The 21254-nt window shown below is 49.3% G+C and overlaps 1 protein-coding gene across 2 annotated transcripts in view; it reads left to right on the plus strand.

Annotated features, from left to right (window-relative positions):
- LOC133347854 (roundabout homolog 1-like) overlaps nucleotides 1-21254 on the plus strand; it is a 167716-nt gene that overhangs the window by 144183 nt on the left and 2279 nt on the right. For both annotated transcript variants that reach the window (XM_061560532.1, XM_061560533.1), the window contains exons 17-28: nucleotides 2434-2599; nucleotides 6051-6227; nucleotides 6587-6613; nucleotides 6857-6902; nucleotides 7946-8052; nucleotides 9282-9439; nucleotides 10085-10265; nucleotides 13336-13440; nucleotides 15738-15885; nucleotides 17684-17968; nucleotides 18398-19017; nucleotides 20135-20288. In XM_061560532.1, coding sequence (XP_061416516.1) covers nucleotides 2434-2599; nucleotides 6051-6227; nucleotides 6587-6613; nucleotides 6857-6902; nucleotides 7946-8052; nucleotides 9282-9439; nucleotides 10085-10265; nucleotides 13336-13440; nucleotides 15738-15885; nucleotides 17684-17968; nucleotides 18398-19017; nucleotides 20135-20271 — 2157 coding nt within the window. In that variant the 3' untranslated portion in view covers nucleotides 20272-20288. The remainder of the gene's footprint in view (nucleotides 1-2433; nucleotides 2600-6050; nucleotides 6228-6586; nucleotides 6614-6856; nucleotides 6903-7945; nucleotides 8053-9281; nucleotides 9440-10084; nucleotides 10266-13335; nucleotides 13441-15737; nucleotides 15886-17683; nucleotides 17969-18397; nucleotides 19018-20134; nucleotides 20289-21254) is intronic.

Raw genomic sequence — 21254 nt, forward strand, 5'->3', positions numbered from 1 at the left:
CAGGTAAGGCTCACTGCGCTACGCAGCTCTTTTTCAGAAGCAACCTGGCCACAAATGATTGCTCAACAAAGTGGCTTATCACATGGAAATTCATAGCCAAATACACGAAGCACATCATTCTAAGTGTGGAGGGAAAAACTCAAGGACCCGGAGATAAATCCACGAGACCACGGGGAGAACGTGCAAACTCTAAATATACAGGTGTCAGGGTCGGGATCGAACCCACAGCCTCATGTATACCAGACGAGGTAGTTAACATCTTGTGGATAATGGGGATACATTGGTGTGGTGGTTGGTGGCTGTTCGACCTCCAATTGCTCTCCTAGTGCTTGTGGTGCATCTGGATACTGCGGGCTCATTGTTCTTTGTTTTTATGTTGTAATTACACACGATCCCACTGCCCTCTTCATGGGTGCCATAGGCAAAATTAAGGGTCCTCTTTTAGAAAGTGTAAATAAATATTCCAATAAAATGTTGGAATTGCCGAACAAAGTAGGCTCACACACTCATTGTCGGCCACCACAGAATATCCGCAGGGACCTTTCCTGCGCCTCTGCTAAATGAATGCTTGGGCCCAGCATTAACGTTTGGCTTGTTAAGAAGTTGAAATAACCGCTCGAGTTTAATTGCAATTTGAGAGGTGATCTGCTATTTTGATCACCGTGCGCTCCCCCCCCCCCCTCCCGAGCCAAATCAACGGAGCACAAGGTTAATGAATGATGTAGGCGATCAGTAAGTCGCCTCTTGACAGCCGCCTCTCCCTCGCGCATCGCTTCTCCCCCCCCTCGCCGCCACCAAAATTCTTTGTCTAATCTTACAAAACATTCCCCAGGGATTAGAGTAGCCCTTAAATTCCCCATTGAGCTAACCCCCATTTTTTTTTGCCTCGCCTAAACTGTACGCCTAATCCCGCCAACGCTACCAGCGTAATTGGAATTTGAGAGGTGATTCGCAGGTGATGTGTAATTTTGTAAGCAAGCCTAGCTATCGTGTTTCACTTAATGCTTGGAATTAAGATAAATTGTTTGAATTAAATGTTCGTATTTATTTATTTATTAGCAATACATTTTTTGTTTACAGTTGATGGAGATTAAAGGAGACTAACGTGAACTTACGCGAGAATAATTGATCCCTATCCATAGCTCGTGGCACCAGACGTGACGCACGGGGGAGGGCTACATGTTGGCGTGCGTGGGAGTAGTGGCATTATGATGGGCGCAATTCCTGCCGATCAGAGTTCGATTCCCGGGCCTGGCCAACATCAGTCGTGAATTATCTGAACCAGTCCTGGGACTACCGTAGATTTACCGAGTCTTAAATGAGCACCTGTTGTAGTGTGTGAGTATCAGCACTGGGGAGTCGAAGGCAGCCAAGCGTGGTGCTGGCCACACGGCTCCCTTGTGCGCTGTGCTGGCTTTAAATGAGCGCTCGCTAACGCCGCTACTTTCTCCCAACAATCCATGTTTGCTGCACATGGTTCTTTGTTTTGTTTTTAAGCGTACGTGTGTGTGCGATTTACGGCATTGCCGCGACGTTCGGGGCATGGTGCCACAATCCTGCTCATCCGTTTTAAGTTACACAGCCTCGCATATTCGTGCAAATTGGTGTCCAACCCGTGTCACAGTGCGCGGCCACATTCTTCAGCGACGGAGACGCCGCGCGCCGACGCCACACAGCCCCCTAGTGTGCTGGAATAGGTGTTCACAAGTGACACTTGACCCCCAAAGTCCACGGGAACTAACACCGGTGTGTGTGTGTGTCAGGCACAAAGGTGTGTGTTGTGTGTCTTAATCCATGGGGAGCAGTGGCTTAACGGTTAGAGCACTGATCCCGGCAGCGATTCCTGGCTACGATGTACAATGTGAGAATACGTTTTGTGTCTGAGCCGCGAGCAGCCTTCCATGAGGTTGACTCAGCATAAATGTGATCAAGAACCATCACCATAGAGTGACAAAGGCAACTCGATGTGGTATTCATAGAACAGCCACTTAATGTGCCGTGCCAACCTTAATGAGTGCTCACTCACCAAATATGCCCCCAATATTGAATGAAGCTTAACAGTGGGCGATTTTAAACCGAGAAGCTATTTGGTGCATTCTCATGATTGGGGTCACAATTCCATTCCATATTCAACTATTTAATTCATCTCGTGTTCACCATCTCTGTTGCATTGTTTCCTATTTATTTTGTCTCATTTGAACATTTTTGTTTGTTTGCTGCATTTGCCGAAAAGAAGCAACGGCGTAAAAATTCAATGAATTGTAAATAACTGATTCGCACGCACGCGGTTTGATTCATGCATCCTGAGTGAAAGAGTTATTTTAAAATTGCTGCATTGACGCGAAGCTACACGCCCGCTAACCAGGAGACCCTCGTCTTTGTGTGCGATTTTTCCACGTGCGTGCGTGCGTGCGTACGTGTGCGTGCGTGCAGCTGTGGTGCATGGGTAACAGCAGCGAGCTGCACATAAACCGCACGGTGGAGGCGTCGTCCCGCTCGGCAGTGCTGCGCCCGGTCGTCTCGGGGGTCATGTACCGCATCACCGTCGCCGCCGTCAACTCGGCCGGCACGGGGCTGCGCTCGCCGCTCACCGTCCTCGGTACGCGGCGCCGGCTGAATTAAGCTTCGATTAGCCATACGAGTCGTGAGGCCACCCATATATCTTTTTTTTTCACCAGCACATCGGGTGGCGGGCAGTGCGGTTAATTGCATGATCGATTGTTTTTGCTGGCAATTCAAATTAAAGCGATTGACCGCACCTGACGACGTGGGTGCTCCGAAAAACCCTGAGCCCGGTTTATTTTGATAATGAGAGTGGGGTTTAATTTATCCTTTTAAACGGTGCGCACTCACTCCCTATCCCGGCCACACTCCCTCCTCCGACAACTAAAACTAGCGAGGAACAACAAATAACCCGAACGCACCACCACACACGAAGAGAAGGGGGTTTTTTGGATAATATATCGAAAGTGAAAAAAAGCACTCTAAATTCCTTCACATTATTTTTCCCAGCCCGCGCGTCGGTGTGATTGATGCAATCTGTGTTTAAAGCAGAGCGAGGTATTCTCCGCCTTATTAATTGTTGATTTATCCTCGTGTTTGTTTATCATTAATGTGTCGGCGGGGATGTGGGTGTGGGGGGTGGCGAACTTATTCTGTGCGTTCACCCGTACGACAAAATGACCCGGTGAGAAGAGGTGGCGCCGCTCTCGCCGGGGTCCCACGGGCGGAAGATGCATCGCCTTGTCCCCAAAGGGCGATCAGCTCGGAGACCCCGGGATGTATGTGAAGAATGCAAATGTCGGGTGTCAAGTTTTGCTGTGAATCCACCGGGGATTTATAGTGACCTCCTCGGGCGTATGTATAACAGTTAAGCGCTGATGGTTTACACTGGGGAGACATTACTTACCAGGGCGGCGTACTCGCGCAACAAAAAAAAAAACCCATCCCCAAAGTGACTGTGAGGAGGTCCTGAGCCGCGGAACAGCGCCGGGTTAAATCGTGTCACTTCCTGGCCAGACATCTCCCGCGCAGGGGTCCGCTCAAGGGGCGAAGGGCAGATATATCAGCCCTCCGATGATGTTTTCTAACGTGTCATCCATTTGCCTTTTGAATCGTCCCAGATCTCTCCAAACAACGGAGGGGATGAGCGGGTCGAAGGGAAACAGTAGGGAGTGGGAGGATCGTGTGTTGTTATTTTTTGGCAGCCGTACCATTGCGACGACGGGGGGGGGGGGGGGGGGGGTGGTGCCCCCCGGCGTAATGGTTATCGCGCTGATTTGCCATCCAGAGGTTGTGGGGTTCGATTCCCCCTCGCGGTGCGGCAGTCGAAACAATGGCAGGCCGCATGTGGTGGGGTAAAGTGTAGGTATTCCCGCCTCTTACCAAGACATCTGGGCAGCTTAGAAAAATAGGCCAAAATACCCTCTCAGTGGGCTTGTTAGAGCTCCCTCTAGGGGAGGCCCTTCCGCTAGCAGTGGCGTGTGCGGGCAGCAGCAGGGCTGCGCCTCTTCATCTTCACCGTTGCGGAGACGCGCCGGCATGGCTCAGCGGGGCCATGCCGGCGCTGGTTTCTTTGCCCGACGGGCGTGCCCGGGAAGAGCAAGAGACGTAATGAGTGCCACATGTGTAGGCCACGCGTGCGTGTGCGCGCGGGCCGTGCGTGCGCAGCGCACGAGCGCGCGGACGCGGAGATTTTCTCTGCGAAAATAAACGGGGCCGCTCGGGAACGGCCCAACGCAAACAGGCGCCAAGCCGCGAGGGCAGCGAGGGCGTCGCGCAGCGGTGGGCTGCAGAGCTGGGGTTGGGGATTTCTCAGCAGGTAGAGGCCAGGGCCCTGGCTGTTTTGCTTCCTCGCACTTCCAGCGGGCCTCAACATGTGCCTGCCCGCCTAGGTCCCAGCCGACTTCCCCGCGCGCTGTCACGTAAAAAAATGCAATTGCGCTGGGATCTGTCAGCGGAGAGGCCTGAACCCTGCGCCTAGGAACTCATTGGATTTTAGTTGGGGTTGAGGTTGGGGTCGGGGGTTGGCAGATGAGGGAGTGAGGAAGCGTCTGTGATTTAGCTGTGAAGGTTACACACGTGCATATACACTATAAATATACTGGCGTTTTCATTACGCACTTGCGTGGGGCTTTCGATATGCCGCGGCGTATTTTGATTAGGGATCGCGTTATCTTTCATGCTCTCCTATCGGATATAAACTGCGTATATTCACGCAAGGGTTAATTTGTACAGAGTGTCACCGGGGATGCTGCGATTTACGGCCGTGACATTATCGTCGACGTTTCATCCGGAATCGCTGTGGGCCCAAATTCGCCGGGAATGAGAACGCTGGCACGCCGTGGGTGGTGTGGAATAGCGATGGCATCGGCGGCGGTCTCTTGTCTGGCCGTGTCCGCATTTTCCTTTTCCTGCGCCGTCACGTCCGCACGGGCAGGACGTTTTCTGCACGATGTGCGTTTGGTGGTTGAGCGACTGATAATTGAAATACGCAAACCGGGTAGGTAAGTAGAAGAGGAATGAAGTCTGGTTGATGGTAAAAGCAAATACTCTCCAATTACATCTTCAGCTGTTGCTATTTGCGTAACAAATTCACAAAATACTAAGATTTCAGGTAATGACCTTCGTTGGAAAGTGCTATTCTGCTCATTTGCACACTTGGACAGTACTTTTCTTAGCCAGTGGTGGAAAGTCCGCATTCCTGTGGCAGGGATGAGTCTTTCCATAACAACACCACCACTGTTGACTTCCCCACTAAGCGGCAATAATTGTATCAACCAGAGACGAATGGAGGGTTGAGTCAACCCCTGTTGACCTGGATTTGTACTCATAAGTGTGCAATCGTAAGCCATGTTTTCTACTGCTGCGCCGCTATAGCCCACTCTTGCTCAAGGTTAATTCTTAAATTATTAGCTTCTGTATTCTGCTAAAACAGCGGCAGCATCTTTAACAGTCAGCATGACGGGCTCATGCACCAGCACCTACTCGGTTCCTGGGAACATTTGTGAAGGAGGTGGTGAGCGGCGGTCGGGTGACCTGCCTCCGAGCGCGATTGCCATGCGGCCGTGCGGTGGTGCTGCTGCAGGGGAAATTGTCAGAGCAACTCCCGTGTGATGTGAAGCGATCACTAAAGACCGCCACACGTCAATCGCAGTAGAGGGCTATTGTTTGCCAATGTCACGTCCAAAATGCCAATTCAGAAAATTATCCGTATCTGAATTAACAACAAAAATCCCTCTTCTTCCTTTGTATGGCCATGCTGGTTCCCACATGGAGGTAAAAAAAAAAAAGACCAAACATTTATTTCAACTCTTCGGTCTTTCCGTCACAAAGGGAGGTAATTGTATCTGAATGGGACCTCACCTGTCTCGCGAAATGAAAGGACTGACGGACTGAAAGACGGTCGACAGCGGGACTGTGATCACGGAGAGGGCCTTGTCGTTTGAGTGACAACGAGCGAAAGGTGGCCCTGGGCGCTTGCATGAAAGGAGGCGGGTGCGGTTGACCCCCCCCCCCCCCTTATCCGTGTGTGTCGCGGTCACCCGCAGCCCCGGTGGCGAGCAGCAGCAGCAGCAGCCAGTTCGACACCTTCGTCAAGACACCGGTCTTCATCGCCGTGGTGGTGTTTCTCGTCCTGCTTGTCGCGATCGTCATCGCCATCGTCGTCTACTGCTGCTGTTGCCGCAAGCGCAGCAGCCCCGATCCGTACCAGGGCGCCACCAAAGGTGCGTCAGCCGTATGAAGTCACCGAGAGTGCGCTGAGCCTAAGTTGTACATACGTACGTAGCCAACTGTGCTAATCGGAGGTGCGGAGGAAGGTCAACAAACTGAACACAAAAATCGGTTCCAAAGAAATGCGTTTTCAATCCAGATTTAAAAGTGCACAGAGTTGACATTTGCATGGATTTCACAAAGCCATTTGCTGCACTTTTGATGATGAAAGCGGAAAGACTACTGACAGGCTACAGTGAACGAAGCATGATATCGGAATTGCTTCTGAGGTGTTTCTCACCACATGCAATTCACTATTTGCATTTGAGAGCTTATCTTTTAATGTTAACGTCTGTCATTTCTTTTTTGCCAGATCCTTCCTTCACATTCACTCCAACAGGTGAGGTCACCAAAAATATCCATTTCCCTTTCCTTCGTAACTTGGCAAACTTGAGAGGCTCTTTTGTTGCTGAATGTCACACCGTGACCCTGCCAGCATGCCCTCTGACCCTGTGGTGCTTTGGCTTGGCAGCGAGCGAGACAGCTGCGCTTGGCTTGGCCGTGTCGACGTGTCACTTGTTCAATTGATTTTTTTGTAATGTTTCTCTTCAGTGAGTGTGGGTTTTTTTGTGTGTCCCCTTAGTCACCTTTAACCCCAAGGACGACACCAGCATGATGAGCAATGCGAGGTAAGCGATCATTTTTTTTTGTGCTCGTAAAAAAACACACAAAAATTGCACCATTGATGAAAAGTTCATAAAACGTCGCAAGTCTGTGAATATTATGTGTGCTATTATGCGTGCTATTTGCACATAGCAATGGTTTTATTTTGTACTGCATTTAAGGACACAACACTGTTATATGTTTTTTTTTCTTTTGTCTCGAAAACATCAAATAAATTCTGCTCAAATGTTGCCAAAATCAACAAACAAAAATATTGGAAAAAAGTCTCGGTCACCCACTCCTCGTGAGCCAGCCACTCCATTACTGCCTTGGCCCAGAGTGAGCACCTTCCCCAGGTTGGCTGGACCAGAAGTAGGAAATGTTGTAAATGAAATTCTTGTTCCATTTATGCGCTGGTGATAAATGTTGGGACGGCCGTGGGGCTGGTGTTCCCATGACGATGCGCCATGGCGGTAACCGCCCACAGCTCTCCGTCGGCATCAGCCCCCACACCGCCACCACAGCACAACTTTTGACTGAGGAGAAAAAAATATCAAGATTACACATTTTTTTCTATTGTTAAAACCCAAAATGAACATTATTTTTGCACATTTTCCTTTAATTCCCAATGCGATGAAGCTGGATAGACCCACCGAGAATTACAATACCTTGTGTGCAGTGGTTTACATCCTCCAAAGTTTTAAACATAATATGGCTAATTTAACAATTGGACAAATGAAAAACTAAACTACCACACATGTCCAACTATTAGAATTGATGTTTGGTTGTTAATTTTTTTTATTACAAATTTTCATATTGTGGTAGCCGACGTGCTGTAGTTGCTAATGCTTACAGGGCTCAGACTGCCAACCCTCGTACAAACTTGCTTGGTAGCTAGAACACACTGACTGATAAGGCTGCCCAGCTGCCCAAACATCATTGCCCTCTTTCCCGGGGGTTGTGCAGTTTTCTTGGATGATGGCGGGGTCATGCGAGTAATGGGATTTTTTTTTTTCTTTTAACTGGCTCAGATTTCCTTCCCATTTTTTGCCCTCGCCTGCTTGTGCAGTTACCCGCCTTTCGGAGGTCCCGGGCAGACGTGGACGGAACCGTGGCAGAACGCCGCACTAAATCAGAACTCGCCTAGCCAGGCAATCCCGGACTACTGCAGGCCAGGTGCGGTTACTAAGTGCAGGTGTCTTGCCGAGGGAAGGCGCGGGGTGGAGGTTGCAAATGTGACCGTTCAAGATTGTGGCTTGCGTGAAGTTGTGGGTCACTTTTTGTTTACTCCTGTAATTGTCTATTTGTTATTTTTGTCAACTTGTCATGCTTTGCTTGCGGCTACCTGAGAACACAATGCATCTCTTGCAAGAGCGGTCTGGGTTAGGGTTTATCTCAATCATTGAATATACAGTACAGATATACGTGTTAGTAGAATTTAAGAAATTTGTTTATATATCACTTAGAATATGACAAGTGTGCATATTTGGTCAAGCATTGTGAATGGATAATGCTATGTTTTATGTATGTTGGCTTGACTGCATTGTAGCTACTCTCAAATCTTTACAAAAACATGTAATTTGGCCAGCAATCACATGGTAAATTATTGAATGTCTTATGAGTGTGGTGACCAACAAAGGACCAAATGCCATAAAGGGCTTTCCTGCAGATGCACGGATGAAAAATAATATCAGGTTTATTCCTTTCTGGCAATAAAACAAGGCGTTCAGATGTTCAAACACCAAATAGTTACATTTTTCAAGGAAAGTCTGTATTAGCCACACGAACATGCAAACAAACATGCTCTGATAATATATGCAAAGTCTTTGAAACTGATTGGCCTACACCAGAGACAGGCCTTCTTTATGGCCTAGTCTCACCAGTGTCACTGGCTAATACAAACTTGATTCTTTGCAGAAGGTATCTATTTGGTGTTTGAACCACTTAACACCTTTTTTATTGCCATAGAGGATAAAACCTATTCTTATATTTCATACTTTGATATCTGGAAAAAAGGTACCACGATAGATGCACGCATTTTGGATTCTTTTGCAGTCACCACTGAGTCCCTTTTTTGGTTGCTCTTTTCACCGTAATGTGTGCACTTTGAAAATCAATTTTTGAAATGAACCACTGAATGAGAAATTGTTTATTAATTGACAAGAGCAACATTTACATTTCCTGGGGGCCTTGCTGGGACACGGTCATAAATTATTACCCCCAAAAATTGGCAAACATTGTACAAAGCGGTAATGAAAAAGAGATAATGGCAGAGAGGGCCCCATTACTTACCATCAAGTGGCTGACATTTCTTTAGTGCTGACTAAACACCTTCTCCCCCCCCCCCTACCTCCTCGTCCACCCTCTCTTCCCACATCGACGTCATCGCTGCTCGTGCCGTTAAGCCGACCATCTGAGTCCGTTCCGGAACCAGCTGGAGCAGAAGGAGACGAACCTGCACCGACCTCGCACCCCGGAGACACCCGTGTATCGCGAGGTGGAGCCAGCCCACCAGCTGAGCGGCACCCAGAACTTCCCGGGGCCCAGAATCAAAGAGTGCCAGGTGCCAGAGGCCACCCCAGTGGAGCTCGCACATCTGCGCGTTTTGTTTTTATTGTTCGTTCGCACTCGTGCTACGTGCAAAATCGGCTCGGTTTTTGTCGTCGTTTTACAATTGCATCTTTTTTTCTCGTGTTTCAAGTTTGAGAAGCTTACATTTCAGCCAGTGTAAAATGTAATGACACATTTTTTTAACTATTTGTATCTTACCAGATAAGGCCCACTGAGCGAATTGTAATTTGGCCAGCCTTGGTGGGGAAGTGCAGCCCCACTGTTGCGTGAACCAGAGGTCACTTGCAGGGATCTCAGAAGCAGTTCTGTAATATCCACTTCCGTGGGTCGTTCTGGAACATGAAGGGACTGCTTTGCGAGAGATCCGATATTTAATCTCATTGGGCGATGCCGTGTAATTGGGATAACATTTGGGGAAAAAACAATATCGGAATCAGAATCTTTATTAACCTTAGAAAAAATCTGATGATCTATGGATCTCTTTTTCACAGATGCTCAGTGGTTTTCAGAGATGTCCAGTAGGACAGCTGCATACACTCGCCCACCCTGCCAACCCAGCTGCCAATCTCTCCACTCGCCCACTCGACTGTTGACTGACGGTCTGGCTTTTGCGTTGCGATTGTCATTCACTCTACAGGTCCTGGGCAAGACGTCGGCGTATGCGGCCTCCCCGCCGGCGCAGGCGGCGCTGTGCAACAACATGAGCAGCACGGCGCGCGTCACGGACAAGCGCACGCACAAGCAGCCCTTCTTGCCACGCGCGGACGGCTTGCCTGGCACCAAGAACCACATGATCGAAGTCACCAAGCTCAACAACGGTGAGGGAACTGTGACTGTGCTTATCGTTGCGTCAATCAACTGCTGGATGAGAGTCTTCCCCAAGCCGTGCGGGCCTCTGGGGGCGGGGTGGTCATCCGAGCACACTGCACGCGAGTCACTTTGGGTTGGTGAAAATGGGCAGCGTAGACGTCGGACCACAGAAGTACAGTACAGCAACGGTATTGCTGCACTGCCCTCTGTTGCCAGCTGAGCCCCACAGCAGCCTATAACAACGTCTGTGTTTATGCCTGTATATCCAAGCACAATCAACCTTGTTTAGCTTGCAAGGCCTCAACGGACAGGGTGCATTCCAGGTGATTCGGTCATTGGTAGCATTCTAGGAATAGTAGTTACCCACCAGCTGGGTGGCTCTGTGATTGGGGCACATGCCTCACCGTAAGAAATCCCAGTTGGGAGTGAGCTCAGCCCATCTTTCCTCCATTATAGGCACATAAAATAAGTAGAACTTTGGGGGACAGCAACAATGGGGGTCAAAACTGATGAACTTACCCATCATAGCAATATGGAATTCGCATTGCAGGCTCTGGGCTGTAAATAAGAAATGAGTAGCGCTCCATGCTCCTTTACACAAACACGACTTAGATTTTTCAATTAATCAATAAATCCTCACTGGCTGTCCAAGAATCCAGAGGGTTATTGCTCTAAATATTTGGCTAATTGGTTTTTGGGTCATTTTGTGAGTGAAGGAAATATAAGTTCCCAGAGAAAGCCAATGCATACGTGGTGATAACATTAAGAGGCTACACAGATGGGTTAATAAACCCCCTGACTACACTCCCTCTTGCAGGCATCAACTTATTTCACGTTACCCAGCAAGTGTGCACCTCATGCACGACGATCCCATCTCTGTGTGATCCAACAACCTCCACCACTAAGTTGCTGTTGTACAAGTGTACAGCGCGACACCAGGCAATACTGATATTTAGCAGCGTCTGTGTAAGGTGAGCCACGTTTTAATGATTCTCGTAGAGAATTTACAGAATCGGTAGCCATGACTCAATTTCTAAATTTCACGGAGGGTCACAACTTTTGCCTCTCGAACGGTTAAACTCTCCGCCTGAAATCTCCCCTCCATGGGGCGGCCCGGAGCGGTGGAATTTTTTTCTTTCTCATGCAGTAGCAGCAGTGGCGGAGAGGGACAGAGCAGCTGTATCTTCTGCTCCCACGCGGAGAATTGCCACTTGCCAAGGTGACCTGTTCCACCGCAGCACCGGAATTCGGTACATCGGCTCACCGGAGCCCTTGTAGCGAACGTTGGATATTTATTCTGTTCCTGAACACCAGTCATTGTTAATCAGATCATTTATGGGCCGTTCTCTCTGTCCGTTGAGATCAGGATGGGATGAGTGAGGGGCCTTTAATTTTGACTTAACGGTATCGAATGGACACATGTTATTATAGCTCTGGTTGAGCCACAGGTGTGAATGTCACCTGGATATGGGCACATATTGTTACTCATTAACTCTAACTCCCAGCTTATCATGCCACACACACACAGATCGCGCGCCTCCTCACAATGGCAAACCCCAGAGTGTTAGGGCGCAGTGCACCTCTTAATAGCTTCGTCAGTCTGATGCCACAAGTGAGCAATGCGGCAATGCTGGGGGTGGCGTGTGAAGGATTTCCGACGTGGAGCATGTGGCGTGTGGCTGGCTGGCTGGCGCCCGCTTGCTCGCGAGAGCGGGCCCTCTTGGGAACCACCGCCGTGCCGGCTGCGTTCGCGTGCTCACAATGGGAGCGCAGTTCAGTGGCGGCAAGGTGTGGAAGTGCGACTTCCGTGTGTGTGAGCGCGCGTGCGGGCTAGTGTGGGGGGTGGTTAGGCGTGTTTGTTTACGTTCGTGGGTGCTGACAGCTTTGTCGGTTGGTTTGTGTGCACAGTGCCGTCGAGAAGCAGTGTTTGTGTGCTGTTATTGCAACTAAGTGAGTCTCTTTTAGAGTGGAAATAAATTATGCGTTTTACTTTTTCGCTTTCTTAGCTTACCCTCCCTTTGGGGGAGATATATAAGACTGTGACACGAACATACGCACGAGTTCAGGTATGCGTTGGCTCACTTGACACGAGTTGGGGTACACCGATTCGACCTTTTATTCAACGAGTGAGAGGTCTCGACTGCAATGATGAGATCGTAGCCTGAAGTCTGACATTCTGCCACCCACTACAATGGCAGGATGGTGACCTTGATCAGCTCTGCTGCGGTCAATAAAGTCGCGCCTGTCAAAATACAACGCCGGTGTGCTCCAACTTTTTTTGTCACGAGTGTTCATATATTGACGGCAGTGTGATTCCTTTTGCGCATCTGTGTAGTTGTGCGCAGACATGCGTCCAGTATTTGTGCATGTCAAACCTAAAAACGCGTTTGTCTGAACAATCTGTTGGTAATTTTTTTTCTCACGCGGCTGTGGGTCTCTGTAGTCCTTGGTATGTGCCCTGTGGAATTCAGCTTGGTAGAATTATGCTTCAGTACTGAAGGTTCGCAAGGTCATTAGGACCATAAGCAGCTTGTGTACGCGCGTGTTTTGCGTGTTTTGCGTGCGTGCGTGCATGCGTGCTTGCGCGTGTGCACAACACGGATTAACGGTAAAGCGTGCAGACACTTGGACCAGACGGTGACAGGGCCTAACTTGTCCTTGAAGGCTCAAAGTCGATCTGGGATTTGCTGCCACATGGGCCTATGAACAAGAAAGAAGAAAAAACAACAACCGCCTGGTTGATAATTTGCTTTTAGGATTAACACCGCCTGTAATGTCCCCTTCCAGCCACTCTTGTAGGCATTAACAGGAAGGCAAATATGTACCCTCTCCAGCCTCACCACTTCACTGCCAACGACAACCAGAGACCTCTTTTGTCTTGCAGCAGTCCGTGCGCGGATTTCATCCCGCACCCCCACCGCCCGTCCCCCACCTCACTGCCTGACTTTTAAAAAAGCCATCACCCCTCACGACCTCTTGACCCGCTGGCTTCTGGCCCCCTTTCTCTCGCTCACTCCCTATCTCACCCCCCCCCCCCCGCCGCCACCACCCCTTTCTCTCGCCAACCTTCACTTTTAGAACTCGCGATGACGGACGGCCGGGGGGAGGCGGTCGCCCACCACAGCACCCCTGAGCAGAGCACCATGGGCTCCCACGCCAGCTCCGAGCGCAGCAGCTCATCAGGTGAGACGGCGGTGACGGGAGGCAGGTGGGCCGCTTCGTGGACGAGGCCGAGAGAGCTGCGCGTCCAACGTCGTGTGGCCGCGGGGCGTGAGCAGCACAGCTTCGCGTCTCGTTGTTTCTCTTTGCGCACTCTGAAGTTCTCTCTCCAAGGTCAGGTCCATGGCTCAAGCTGCCACCTCTTCGTCCAGTCCACTCCCTCCCTCCTTCTACCTGCAAACACCACACTGCGCACGAGCGTTCACGAGTCACAACGATGACTCCGTTGAGGTCAAACAGGAAATCGTGGACAAAAGTCAGTCCGCATATTTTTATTTTCGCCATCAACCAATAGGTCTTCCGGACTAATGTTTTAAAAACAGCATTTGTTTAAGCAGGAAAAAAATTCTGGTTCAATGTGTTGGGTCTCATCAGTAGGAGCAGGCCTGTTTAACCAATGCTGTCATGTGACCAGGTGTTACAGAGGCTGGAGCCATCAGCGCTGTCTAGAAACTCCGTGTGCACAGCCGCAGGTTATTGTGGGTAAAGGATAAAGATAATTATTTAGATAAAAATCAGTCTTTCCTCATAAATAAGTGTATAAATTTCGATTTAAAGCTTTCGTGACTGTAGGGATTCATCTTCTTGGTTCTTTCGGTAAAGTCACGTAGAATGGAAACAATAAAAATAATAAAAAAAAACATAATAAAATAATTCTCACGATGTTTCGGCCACAACGCAAGCAGCCGTCATCAGACAGACCTGGTCTTCACCTGATGCCGGCTGCTTGCGTTGTGGCCGAAACGTCGTGAGAATAATTTTATTATGTTTTATTTTATTATTTTTATTGTTTCCATTCTACGTGACTTTACCGAAAGAACCAAGAAAATAAGTATATGTTTATTCAAATGATATTTAGATGAGGTTAGCTGAGGTGGGTTACCCCTCACCTTCATCAACAAACACAATCTCCTGCTGTCCAGCTCTGCCCTCAGCTTTGAAGAAGGAAACATTGACTCTATATCCAGTTTATACATCTTTCATTGTTGACGACGACGACGACGACGACGATGATGATGGTGGGAAAATTGCATTGTTTTCAATGACAAGGTGACACGTTGGAAAGAGTTGAGGAGTGGATAAAGGTCCTCATTCGAGTAGTGGAAGTCCTGCTCAGTTAGATTAATGAATTACATTTGGGTGAGGTAGAGGAGAAATCTGGCTGTCGCCTGATGAAGCTGGTTGTAATTACTGGCAAAACGTCGTACTCGGATTGTGAATGTTGAGGCTCGGCTCTCCAACACACCGGTGTGCTGTACTAGTATACTACACTATACACTACACTATATACTACACTATACACTACACTATACACTACTCTATACACTACACACCAGTGTGCTGTACTAGTATACTACACTATACACTACACTATACACTACACTATATACTACACTATACACTACACTAGTACACTACACTATACACTACACTATACACTACACACTGGTGCTGTACTAGTATACTACACTATACACTACACTATATACTACACTATACACTACACTACTATACACTACACTATACACTACACTACTCTATACACTACACTACTATACACTACACTATACACTAGTGCTGTACTAGTGACGAATTGGCATGTTCTGTTTACGTGACAACCCTTACTAGTTGGCTGTGTCGGGTGGTGGTGGGTTTTAACGACACAACATTTAGATATTTATGCAATCTAACCCAAAAACCTCTATTATGGATGATATTGGTCGCGAAAGCTTACGTGTTAAACAGAGAAGGTGAAGTTGGTATGATGTAGACTTTAAGGAGTACCATGATCAGACCTCTTGATTTAAAACTATTAATGTACATGTACGGCTGTTTGGGTCAATCCACTGCTGAATGAGGACCTCCCCATGCCTTACAGGTAATGGGGGTTATTTGACCATACCTCAGCATGCTGGTCAGTGTGGGTTCATGAAGGTGGGCAGCATAGACCGGGGAGCATAGAAAATACACTACAACGACGGATGTTTCTGCAGTGCGCTCAGCTGGTGAGCAGGTAGCCCTTCAGCAACCCGGCGCGCGTGCGGTCACCCATCAAAGCACTGTTCAGGCTCAAAGCTGCTTGGCTCTTAAGATCTAACAAGATCAAGTGCATTTTGGGAGAATCAGCCACAGGCGAAAGTTATTCCTGACCATCCAGAAATCTGCAAACATCGCAGAAGAGAAATCGCAGCCAGACGAACGGAGGAAGTCACATGGCGTCGTACGTGCACGTGCGTGCGTGTGTTTGCTTGTTCCGGCAGCGCACTCGGGGAAGAGGAAGAACGCGCGGACACCCAAGACGGGGAGGCAGGCGGTGCCGGGAGTTGCCGAGCCTCTCCCGCCCCCGCCCGCTCTCCCGCCGGCTGAGCTGGGCAGCGCGGGGCGAGCGGCTCAGGCAGAGCACGAGCGGTGAGCGCGGCGACTCTCCAAGCGGCCACCAGGCCACTCGGCCATTACTTTGTACCGATTACCTTTCCCATAGCTTGCAATCCTATCGTCTCTTTGTGTTATTTATTTTCATTGTGTTTGTGACAACTGAACGCGAGCCCGTTACGAAGTAAGCGTCGGTCGCCGAACGAAGGGGGGGAACAGAAATTCCCCAAACAGCAGCCCTGAGTTTGATGCTACAGGGCCGAGTGAAGGGGGGAGAGCTGGGCTCACTGCCCCACCCAGGTGGGCACCACGAGCGGGGCGGGGGGGGGGGACATGAAGGTTTATACAGGGAGTGGAAAAGGGTAAGCGGAAAGATAATTCACATACTGGGGGAAAGTAAGGGACGGGGAGGTTTTGTATTATTGCAACTTTGACCCGCCTCTAAAGAGCTTCATAGCTCATCGGATTTCTCTAGGATAAATACATATCCTGATTGTGTAAATTAAAGGCAGCTCTCATGATCTGCATTCGGTTCTTGAAGAAGGACCCAGCACATGGAGAGAGCTGTGCGGCATAACCACGCGCGGCACGGCCGTGAAAACCCCACACAGTCGCACAAATTAAAAAGAAAGCTTCTTGGGAGTACGATCTCTTCGCTCCTATCTCGCTCGTTGAGAAATGCCCAGTTCGCTTCAGCTCTCACACCTCATTTGCTTTCACTTGGGCAATATACAAGTGGGAAAAATGTATACGAGAGAGAAAGAGAGAAAATACACGGACAAATATGAAGATCCCCCCACCCCGCCAACCCCTGTTTTGCCCTGTGGAATACCGTGGCTTGTACAGCTGGCTAGCACCTGTTAAGGCCGGCGCGGCATACGAGCGAGTGGTGTGGATAGCGCCATCAATGCACAGCTGTCTTTGTCTCCCCCGTGTATGATCACATCGCCGCTCGAAGTACTCAAATTTAGACCCCGAGTCCACCTAGGGGAGAACGAGGCTAGCTTGAGATGCTGAGTGCTTCTGGTGCACACAAAGGCAAATATCCTTCGTGTAGCCTTTAACAGGCTGTTGGGGCAAGTGCGGTTCGCAAGCTGCTCCTATTAAGGCCAGCACAGCACATGAAGGGGCGGGTGGGCCAGCACCACGCCCGGCCAACTTTGTCTCCCCAGTGTTGATTTTTATACACCGTTCCAGGGGCTCATGTAAGGCCGGGGTCGACCTGGTGTACGCTTGAACACACGTGAAGTGAGCAGTGAATAAGACCTGTGTGAGGATGTTTTAAAAAAAAATAGAGAAGAAAAAATCATGAAAGAGCAATGCTGGACTTTAATAATAATAAAAAATAACGAAAGTCAGAACAGCTTTGAAAGTAATCTGAAGTGAAGTTCGGTTCAGAGCTCGGTTGATTTGAGGACAGGAGGGTGGTTGGTGTCCGCCCTCGTTTTTCTCAGATTTCTCAAGTTTCCCCCTCATGCAGGTTCCATGTGGCTTCTCATAATAAACAATGGCGACGGGTGGCTAGAACGTGGCAGTATCATTTTTACAACGCTTGCGCTTGCTAACGAAACAGGTCTGGACACTGTTATCGCTGGGGAACTTGCTTCTCCGCCGCCGTTTCGTGCGTCCGCCCACCCTGTGACAAACTCGAAATGTTTGCAGCTGCTAACGGTCGGAATGGCATCGCATTCCCCATATCCAAAGCATCTGAACAACGCTGTCTTGATGGAGATTATACGTTGACGGGTTTCAAAAGGCGGTCACGATCAAGAGGCGAAACTGACGAGCATCCTGGTCGTGCGCCGCCTTTGCCCCTTTTGGGGCGCTATTTCAGAGTGGACGAAGGTAGCGGGTACCCGCCCGAGCGGGTGTACGAATACCTGCAGCAGAACGAGGAGGAGCACGATGAGGATGACGAGGAGGCGGACGAAGAGGACGACTTGGTGGTTGATGAGGGGAAGGCGCGTGGGCCCCAGCAGTACGCGCACGCGTCGTACAGCCTGCAGTCGACGGCCCCGTGCTCGCCTGCCAGCCCCGAGGAGCGCAGGCCCATGATCCAGGCGCACAGCCACGAGCCGCCCGGCAGAAGAAAGAGGGCGGCGCTAGAGAGGGCCGCGCGGTGAGCTGGTAGCATGACAAAACAACAACAACAGTCTTCACACTGCGCCCCGAAACGCCGTGATTTAATTCAGTTGTTTTCATTTATTTGATTTGATTTTTTAGCTACGTGACTTTACCGAAAAATCCTCAAAGAGTATGAATCTTTGCAGTCACGAAAGCTTCAAATCTAGAATGAAATAGGTGTTAAGATGTTCTAACACCAAATAGATACTTTTTTACAAGGAATCAACCTCTTAACACCTGTTTTATTGCCATAAATGGTAAAATCTATTCTTATTTTTCATACTTGGATACTGGTATACATATATAGGTCCCATAGATATATATTCACACTGGCATGCTGGGAGAAAATAAAAAAGCGACACTTGTATTCCTTCATTCTTATGCTTTTTTTCAGTTTTTCCTGCAACTTTTTGTTGTTTTGTAGGCACTACCCAGGACGCCCACTGCTCTCCGCAAGGTCCCCTTCACCGCCATGCCTGTATGGATACATCACGGGCCCGATGCCCTCCGATCTGGAAACGGAACCGGCGGAAGAGGAGGAAGAGGAGGAGGAGGAGGCGGCCGTGGCAGTGGTGTCGGCAGGGACCGTAAGCGTGTACCCCAAGGCGGGCACCGTTGGGGCCGCCCGATTTGATGCCAAAAAGCTGCTGCTGAGCCTGGAACACACGTCGGTGTCCAGCCTGGGCGACCCCGAGAGCTCCCTGGCGGGGTCCATGCTCAACGGCTGGGGCTCCGCGTCTGAGGGCGACGGCGACGATGAAGACGGCGGCGGCTCGAGTGATGGCGGCGGGGTCGGCGGGGCCGGCGGGGCGGGCGGCGCGGGCACCGGCGGGGCCTCCAGCGACGGAGGCTCGAGCGAGAGCTCGTTCCGCGTGGACGCTGACTTCGCCGACGCGATTGCGGCCGCCGCGGAGAGCGCGGGACTCAAGCTGCACCACCAGCATGCCGCGGCGCAGGCCGCGCAGGCGGCCGCGATGGGCGTTGTGCAGCCCGGAGCTGGCGTGCAGCAGCAGCAGCAGCAGCAGGTTGCGTCCTATACGGAAGGTACTGACTGCTCCCCACCCCCACCCCTACCCACCCCTGCCAAAACGCATGGAATGTTACAAAACAATGCTGCCGTTGCTTTTTTGGAAAAACGAATTGCCGTGGAGCATTTTGAAAAAGGGCCGCTTGTTGTTCCGGCCCCGTGAAGGTGACACAAGCGGCAGGTGTGCCTACGGTGTCTCCTTGCCAGTAACCTTGAATTTGATTTCCATTAATGTTTTCATTTCATTTTATAAACGTCCCCCGTGGCAGCTATAACTGCAGCAGTGGCAACGAACACACATTTGCGGCTCCCCATATGTCTGCAACAGACTACACTTTTATGAGTGCGCACGTGCGCATGTGTGTACGTGCGCACGCATACGCCCTTGCATATTAGGAAGAGGCTCACACTTTGCCCGCTGTACACAGCTTTGCATGAGGAACACATGTTCAACAAAAAAAGAGGAGTCGTAATTTTTTTCCCATTTCACCAAAAAATTATAACGTTTTTGAAAATATAATTTTCAAGACCCTGTGCCAAAAACATGGGCAGGTGGAGCCCAATAAACAGGAAGGGGTGCTGTGAGACTCTGTGGCATAAAACCCATTGGTGCGTAAAATGTCAGTGCGTCTCTCTGGCACCTGTCAGACTGTCACGTCGCTTACAGTCACACTCCCGTTTGCTCGCCTTCTTTTCACTTGAAAGGAAGATGAATAACACTTTCGAGAAGACGAAGAAAGAGGAAGATGGGGGAGAAAGAAAGAAAGATGAATGTCTCCATAATAAAGCTTACACACAATTCCGGACGAATTTTCCCTCCATTTAATCTCCGGTGTGAGCAATGGGATAACGAATTCTCTCGACGTGTCTGGTAGATTTCTCAGCGCGCCCCCATTGTGCACAGGGCGTCCATCGTGGAAAGGTTTTGCTGAAGCTTAAGGACGGCCATGAGAATGATGTTCATGCCCCTGGTGAAAGAGTCAATCAGTTTTAGTGTCTGGCGACCGCTGTAAATCTAACAAAAACTTGGGAGGCCTTGCCTGATGGCTCGCTGATGACTAATCATGGTTGCGTCGTTCTCTAGCTCTCTCTGGTATGTGTGAATAAAACTGACCCCCCCCCCCCCCCCTCCAGATTTTGCGCTGTACAGCCGCCCGCACTTCCCGGCGACAGGGAGCCGAGCGCTGCCCGGAGCCGGAGCCGCGAGCTTGGGCCCCGAGCGGAGGTCAGGTGACCCCACGGGGACCGTCAGCGCCGGCATCAAGTGTTAGGCCCCACACCTTGGCCGGTGAGGGCAGCCCCCATGATGTTCGACGGGATTTTTTTGTATTTGGTTTATTGAGATATCAACGAGGTAAATTGTAATATTTTACAGTCCTTTTGCCAATCTGCTGCTGCAAGAAGGTCTCCCCACGGCGTGTCGGCCGTTGTTGTTGTTGGACGATACTTGCCGGTCAGCACGGGTTCGCGAAGGGGAGCGTCCACTCACCACTGATTTTGATTCGGGACGACGGGTTCTTCTTAGCAGAGTGTATTCGCCACTGTTCCTCTGCACCACCGCTCCACCCTGTTGATGAACATATTTTGGTTTATGCCTTTTCATTGGACATTTTTAAGGTTGGCTTGACGAATAAATTGTTCAACAACTTAATTGAAAGTTGACTAAGTTAATTTTCAAAGCACTTGTGTTAAGTTTGAAACCATTTGATGCCTGAATTATATAAATAATATATTTTCCTATTGACTATGGATCATTCCAAACACTCATCATTATTTTATAATTTACTATGGATCATTCCACTCATTACACTGGTCAACGCACTTTTGCTGCCATAAGGTATTCCAACGGTTTCAAGGTAATTTTGGGATGCTGATTTCAAATCTGGCATCAGTTTTTGTCTATCACATCAGGTTTTTGAGATATCAAATATTGCATTTTCAATAAAAACTGCAGAATAAAAATATTAAATAAATGTGGATATCTACATAAAATGATATTATAAACACACCATCCTAGAAATACAGCACCATATTTTAACACTAAAGCAGTCACTGACTCACAACAACTTGCAATCATAAGTGACAGAGTTAATTTCGGGTAAAATCAATGAAAATGGGGTATGCCGATAGCATAAAATGAGATGTGATAGAGCAAATCTGAGATCAGATTTGGCATCAGCACCCTGAAATTAGTCTAAAACAGCTGCAAAAGTCCAGGCCAAATTTTTTTTTTCTGTTGACCAGTGTAATTATT

The sequence above is a fragment of the Lethenteron reissneri genome, chromosome 26 (assembly GCF_015708825.2).
Source record: "Lethenteron reissneri isolate LAM-NWPU_2019-01 chromosome 26, ASM1570882v1, whole genome shotgun sequence".
NCBI lineage: Eukaryota > Metazoa > Chordata > Hyperoartia > Petromyzontiformes > Petromyzontidae > Lethenteron > Lethenteron reissneri.